Raw genomic sequence first — 7871 nt, forward strand, 5'->3', positions numbered from 1 at the left:
ATCAAGTTAAATGAGTAATTTTAAACCATCCGAGACATTTGTTATACTTTGGCACTGTTGCTATTAAAACATTTAACAGGGTTCGTACAAGGTGCTCCAAGTACTTGAATTTTAAATGTAAGTCGTGTAAAACCCTTAAAAATATCCATTATTTTCGAAAAGTGCTTGAATTATTTAACATTGTTATGCAATATTGTCGCAGCCTGTTTGAGATGTAGAGCTATGAGCATGATATTAAGTTTATGATAAGTAGGCCTAATACAACTTTCATTCAAGTCAATCATATATTCATAATAATGGAAAAAATCAGCTTGAATAAGGAAGTATAAGGATGCGCTGGTCAATGCATTGATCTCTATGAAGTGAAAGATACCATATATATGTAATTAGAGTAAAAAAACAAATAAAAATAAAGATATTGTTTGATAAGTGCTGATTGTAGTCCTTGAAATCCAAAAAAGTAGTCCTTGAAAGTCCTGGAATTTCATTTGGCAGAATCTGTATGAACCCTTATTTAACAAGACCAAAGTTTTTGCATTTTGTCCAATATATTCATACAAATCATGTCTGAGTTTTGTGCTGTAAACACCTTTAAACTGTCCTGGTGGTTAATCAGGACAAGTACTCGGGAATAATGTAATCCTCCAAATATCTCATCCGTATTACTTCTCTGTGTCATCCATATACTGATCTACATAACAACTAGACAGGATTAACCCTGATATGATGGCAAGATTCATGCGGTTCCTCTCTGAGGGAATCTGTGGATCATTATTCCCAGGAGACAGATCCATCCAGACCCAAACACAACCGAAGGGTTTGGGATTCTGACGCTTTCGACTCCATTAAAGGGGATTTGGCCTTGAGAAAAACAGAAGACAAAAGACTTTCCTACATTTGAGCTTATTAGATGTTTCTACATGGCTCATCATGACATGTACATGTGTAAGAAACAATGTATGAGAAACGACAGTACATTCATATTTGTGGTCCGTTGTTTTGTGGCCAAGAAAGAGGACGAATGAGAAACACATGCCGAGAATAAACTGACGTAACACTCCGACTATAAACAATTATCAACCGAATGAATGAGTGCGAATCGATCAAACCAGAGCAGATGTGTTGTTAGAAAGTGGACTATAGAGATGTAAATTAAAAGCAGATTATTTCTTTCTTTAAGGATTTGTTTATTTAAAATATCGTCATTTACTCACCGCTGATGTCGTTCTTCTGAGGGGAAAAATAAGTGCCAGCTGCTCGTTTCCATTACATGACAGTGGATAGACACGTTGACAAAAAAAAGTACAATAAATGTATCATAAAAACAGTTCACATGACTCATTTGATATATTTAATTTAGTAAAATAATAGGTTTGTGTGAAACCAAAGTAGCCGTTACCGTCAGGTCTTCGCGCTCGTGTTCAATTCAAATTTGGCGCCTTTTGGACTCCAATTCGACGTTCTCGCGTCACGTGACTTACTGAAGAGGTTTTTGTTCGTTAAAATTAAATTGTCAAATACAATTTATTGAATTTTACTTTTAAAGATACGTTTTGAAATAAATAAAATACGATAAAAAATATGTGTACACTCATATGTAGTATTGAAGGTACTCTGTTTTCAAAGTCATTAAATCATAGTTGTAGAAAACAGTAGATATTTTCGAATATGCATGAAGCCAACATGATCCAAAATACTTTTTTAAAGATTTTTGCACTTTTAATGATCTTGGACATCCTTCTTTGCCATTGGCCCATACATACATAATGTATCTTAAAGTATACACACACACATTTCATTCATTCAATACACACACACACACATTCATACATACATATATATATATATAAATATTATGAATTAATGAAATTATATACACACACAATATATATTTAGGAATGAAACAGCACAAACACAATTTATTTGCTCACATCAGCAATATGAAACTCCATAAAGGTTCTTTTCTATTCCATCCATAAATAACTGAGCCGTCATGAAGAGCCTGAAGTTCTACAGCAGGAGTCTGATATCCAGACAGATCGAGCCCGAGTGTGTGTGTGTGTGTGTGTGTGAGAGAGAGAGAGTGTGTGTGAGTGTGAGAGAGAGAGTGTGTGAGTGTGAGAGAGAGAGTGTGTGAGTGTGAGAGCGAGAGAGACAGAGTGTGTGTGTGTGTGTGTGTGTGAGAGAGAGTGTGTGTGTGTGTGTGTGAGAGGGAGTGTGTGTGTGTGAGTGTGAGAGAGAGAGACAGAGTGTGTGTGTGCGAGAGAGAGAGAGAGAGAAAGAATGTGTGTGTGCGAGTGTGATAGAGAGAGTGTGTGTGTGTGTGTGAGAGAGAGAGAGAGAGAGAGAATATGTGTGTGAGTGTGATAGAGAGTGTGTGTGTGAGTGTGATAGAGAGTGTGTGTGTGAGAGAGAGAGAGAGTGTGTGTGTGAGTGTGATAGAGAGAGAGAATGTGTGTGTGTGTGTGTGTGTGTGTGTGTGTGTGTGTGTGTGTGTGTGTGTGGAGTGGGCGGATAGCTCTGATCCTCCTGCGTTGTGTCTGGCTGGAGTGTTTAGAGATGCAGTGCACATGTAGGCAGTCAGAGAGAGAGTGTGTGTGTGTGTGTGTGGGACAGATCACAGCTCTTCTCTTCACGAACATCTCCTCTGGCAGAAGCTCTTCTACGCCGACAGGTGAGCCATCTTACACATCTTTACTGATCCCGCAGTGTGTGTGTGTGTGTGTGTGTGTGTCCGATGCGTTATCTGTGCATTCATGCGTTTGGCAGATGCTTTTATCCAGAGTGGCCGACACCGCGACCCCAGAGTCGCCTCGATCCGTGACCTGCGGTTAGAGACACTAATACAGAAATAATCATAATGTTTATTATCAGCACAAATATCCTCTTATATTCTAACGACTCTAAACACGCCTGGACTTTATAGCTCGCATAATCAAATATGGATAAACTAGCGTCTTAGCACAATTCTGCTGTCATTCAGTGCCTAAATATTAAAATTAAGAATATTTATGTAAAAAAATATAGACATTACATTGATTCAATTTGCAGATCTTGTTAAAATTTTCAATGGCAATTCATAAGCACTTTTTAATTAAACGTCGTCTGAATGTTGTTTGAACTTTGAAGCAACAAATGACATTATTTCAACCACATTCAAATTATGATAAAAAATCTAAATTGTCATTCAAAGTCGTAATGAGATTAAAGTTAAAAATACAATTCTTAATTATGAGATTAAAAGTTGAAAATGTCATACTTAATCATGAGATAAGTCAAAATTGTCATAAATTATGAGATTAAAAAGTCGCAATTATAACAAAGAAAGTCACAATTGTGACTGACTGTCATGATTATATTTAATATATATTTTTGACTGTCATAATTTAGATTTTCTAAGTCAATTATGAGATGAAAAAGTTGAAATGACAGTCGTAATTATAAGATAAAAAGTCAAAATTATCATGAAAAACTCATAATTATGAGATTAAAAATCTGCAATTATGACAAAGTCAAAATTGTGACAAGTCATATTTAAAAAGTTTGGCTTAGTATGTCACAATTTTGACTGTCATAATTTAGATTTTCTATCTCAAAATGAGTACATTTAAACTAGTTACAATAATCATGATTTTACCACAATTTTGACTTTCTGTGATAATTGTGAATTTTTAATCTCATAATTATGAGTCTTTTATGACAATTTTGACTTTTAATCTGATAATTATGACTTTCATAATTTAAACTTTTCCATCTCATAATTTATTTAAACAGTCAAAAAAAGTTAATTGTGAGATTAAATTTTTTAATCATGACAGTCATAATTATGAGATTAAAAGTCAAAATTGTCATAAAAGACTCATAATTATGAGATTAAAAATGTGCAGGTATCACAAAAAGTCAAAATTATGCCAGTGAATTCCAGCGGCTGTTGAGTGATTGAAGTATCAGAGCCGTCGATGCATTTTAAAGTAAATCTGATCATGTATGATTATGAGTTCTGATGTCTGAACGATGTGTTCTCTCGATAGTAAAAATTGTGACAGTCATGATTATATTTAAAAAGTTGAAAATGACTCATAATTTTGAGATAGAAGTCACAATTTTGACTGTCATAATTTCGATTTTCCATTTCAAAATGAATTCAATGTCAAAAGAAGAGTAAATTTCAACTTTTTAAATAAAATCATGACTTTGTGTCATAATTACGAATTTATCTCATAATTATGAGTCTCATGACAATTTTGACTTTTAATCTCACAATTCTGACTGTCAGTTTCAAATTATGGGATGAAAAAATTGAAATTATGCCAGTAATGAATTCCAGCTGATGTTGTATTAAAGTTAAGCCCCTGATCATGTGTGATTATGAGTTCTGATCATGTGTGATTATGAGTTCTGATCATGTGTGATTATGAGTTCTGATCATGTGTGATTATGAGTTCTGATCATGTGTGATTATGAGTTCTGATCATGTGTGATTATGAGTTCTGATCATGTGTGATTATGAGTTCTGATCATGTGTGATTATGAGTTTTGATCATGTGTGATTATGAGTTCTGCTGTTCTCCTGCAGTGCCGATGGCCTCCAGCGCTCGGGTCCTGTGTGTGATCCTGTTCTCCTGGGTTCTGCTCTCGAGTCCAGCCGAGTCCAAGCGGAACCGAGGAGCGATCCCTCACCCGGACAAGAGCAACCCGAACGAGTCGGACCAGAACCAGAACCAGAACCCCCACCCGGACCCCCCGAGAGGCAGGAGCCGGGGCTCCGAGGAGGTTCTGGAGTCCAGTCAGGAGGCGCTGCACGTGACCGAGCGCCGGTACCTGAAGCGGGACTGGTGTAAAACCCAGCCGCTCAAACAGACCATCCACGAGGAGGGCTGCGTGAGCCGGACCATCATCAACCGGTTCTGCTACGGCCAGTGCAACTCCTTCTACATCCCCAGACACGTGCGGCGAGAGGAGGGAGCCTTCCGGTCCTGCTCGTTCTGCAAACCCAAACGCTTCACCACCATGAGCTTCACCCTGAACTGCCCCGACCAGCAGCCGCCGACCCGGAAGAAGCGCGTGCAGCGGGTCAAGCAGTGCCGGTGCATCTCCATCGAGCTCGACTGAGGGTCCGGGTCTCGGGTCCGGGTCTTGGGTCCAGGACTCGGGTGGTCCGGGTCCCGGTCTTGGGTCCGGGACTCGGGTGGTCCGGGTCCCGGTCTTGGGTCCGGGGTCACTGCAGGAGGAGGAATACAGCAGAACCGGATCCGGGCCGACAGTAAGAACACAGCAGAACCGGATCTGGACCGGGCCGACAGTAAGAACACAGCAGAACCGGATCTGGACCGGGCCGACAGTAAGAACACAGCAGAACCGGATCTGGACCGGGCCGACAGTAAGAACACAGCAGAACCGGATCTGGACCGGGCCGACAGTAAGAACACAGCAGAACCGGATCCGGGCCGACAGTAAGAACACAGCAGAACCGGATCTGGACCGACAGTAAGAACACAGCAGAACCGGATCTGGACCGGGCCGACAGTAAGAACACAGCAGAACCGGAGGAAGAAGCACACGGGACATGCTCTGGGGAATACTGGTTATCACATGAGAAAAGACACCATCATTATGAGATTAAAAAGACAAAATTATGACATAAAAAATCAAAATTGTGACTAAGTCATGATTATAATATTGACACAGAAAATCTAAATTATCATCAAAAATCTAAATTTTTGACAATAATAAGTCAATTATGTGATAAAAAGTTGAAATTGTAAAACTAAATCATGATGAGGTAAGTCAAAACTGCCATACGAGTCATAATTATGAGATTAAAAAGACAAAATTATGACAGAAAGTCGAAATTGTGAAAGTGAGGGACCGAACACATGCTGTGGGGAATACTGATCATCAGATTAATACATAGGCAAACTTTGCAAAATTTCATAATTATGAAATAAAAAGTTTCATACTAAATCATAATGAGTTAAGTCAAAACTGTCATAGAAGTAATAATTATAAAATTTAAAAAAATTGTTTAGAAAGTTTAAATTGTCCTAATTTTGAGATTATGACAAAAAAATTATGACAGTCAGAATTATGACATACTAAGTAAATTGAAATAAAAAAGTTGAATAATTAGGACTCATAATTATGATTAAAAAGTCAAAATTATGACAGAAAGTCAAAATTGTGACGAAGTCATGATTATAATGGATAAAAAGTAACAATTTTGAAACATACTAAGTCAATTAAGATGAAAAATTTGAATAATTATGAAAAAAGTTGAAATTGTCATACTAAGTCATAATGAGAAGTCAAAATTGTCATAAAAGACTCATAACTATGAGATTTTAAGTCGAAATTGTCATACTAATTCATAACGAGATAAGTCATGATTATGTTTAAAAAGTTTAAATTTACAGTCATAATGCTGAGATAGAAAATCAAAATTATGGCAGTTAAAATTGTCACAGGTATAATAATTATGTGATAAAAAGTTGAAAATGTCATACAAAAAAAATCAATTTACGATTACCAAGTAAATTTTCAGATAAAAAAAAAAAAGTCATAATGAGATTAAAAAGTTGACATTCTAAGTTGTAATTATAAAATAAAAAGTTTGAAGTTAGTTAAAAATAATGGCATACTTAAGTCAATTATGAGATAAAGCCGAAACTGTCAATAATTTGAAATCAGACTTTTTACTTTTCAGGTCATAATTTTGATTTAGCACGTCATAATTTCACCTTCAACAAAAGCATGATTATGTTGGTATATGTGGCATAAATGTGCTTCCATAAGCACTCGTGATCATCTGTCACCATTACACGCGTTTAACACACACATTTAACACACACACACACGCACACACACACACACACACATTTAACACACACATACATTTAACACACACATACATTTAACACACACACACATTTAACACACACATTTAACACACACACACACACACATTTAACACACACACACATTTAACACACACACCCACACTTAACACACACACCCACACTTAACACACACACACTTAACACACACACACACATACATTTAACACACACACACATTTAACACACACACCCACACTTAACACACACACACCCACACTTAACACACACATTTAACACACACTTAACACACACACACACACACACTTAACACACACACACACACTTAACACACACACACACACACACACACACACTTAACACACACTTAACACACACACTTAACGTCATTTTCAGATGATATTTGCTTTCAAAACTCATTTTCCAGATTCTGTTGAACACGGCTAAGCTGTTACCTGGGCAGTTGGCATGAAAAGCGTCACCTCAACTTAATCTTTAGTTGTAAACAACATGTTATGATTATGAAACACGCAGAGATGATTCCGCTGCTGTAAATGCTGATCAGCAACTCACTTGCATGTGATATTATTGTGCATTGCATGATTTGATGCTCTCAGTCGATTAGATCATCTTTGCTTCTGGAAATCATGTCATCAACCGTACGACATCTCCGTGGTGCATAAGTGTGTGTTGTCATGGCGACAGGTGAAGATCAATCCTCACTCACCTCCACATGTGAGTGTGTAACGGCTGATGGTTTCCACTATGTGGAACGACTTTATGTGAAGCGACACTGGTGTTCATGTTTCTGCTGAGCTTTTTCATGCTAATCCTCTATTTATAATACCAGATAAAACAGTGAAAGATTATATGCAGTTTAGATGTGGAGACCAAAGTTATCACACATTATGTTTTGAGTTGTACAGATGTTGTGTATTATGTTGTGGCTTGTATGAAGATCATATTAATAAAAGATCAAACATTTTCAGCCCTGATCTCTCGCTCTCAAATGATGTC

General features: G+C 37.3%; 1 protein-coding gene across 3 annotated transcripts; it reads left to right on the plus strand.

Annotated features, from left to right (window-relative positions):
* Positions 1-2358: 2358 nt before the first annotated feature.
* grem1b (gremlin 1b) lies at positions 2359-6503 on the plus strand. 3 transcript variants are annotated; one of them, XR_013800052.1, is made up of 3 exons: positions 2359-2674; positions 4577-5191; positions 5304-6503. XR_013800052.1 is itself a non-coding variant. In XM_079633305.1 (2 exons), exons 1-2 carry the CDS (start codon positions 2452-2454, stop codon positions 5110-5112), a joined length of 759 nt encoding a protein of 252 aa, XP_079489431.1. In that variant the 5' UTR covers positions 2359-2451; the 3' UTR covers positions 5113-6503. The 3 variants fall into 3 exon arrangements, 2 of the variants coding, with proteins under 2 accessions (XP_079489431.1, XP_079489432.1); XM_079633305.1 differs by having other exon boundaries at positions 4577-6503; XM_079633306.1 differs by lacking the exons at positions 2359-2674; positions 5304-6503 and having other exon boundaries at positions 4413-5235.
* The last annotated feature ends 1368 nt before the right edge of the window (positions 6504-7871 follow it).

The sequence above is a fragment of the Phoxinus phoxinus genome (genome assembly GCF_949152265.1).
Source record: "Phoxinus phoxinus genome assembly, chromosome: 13".
Classification (NCBI taxonomy): domain Eukaryota; kingdom Metazoa; phylum Chordata; class Actinopteri; order Cypriniformes; family Leuciscidae; genus Phoxinus; species Phoxinus phoxinus.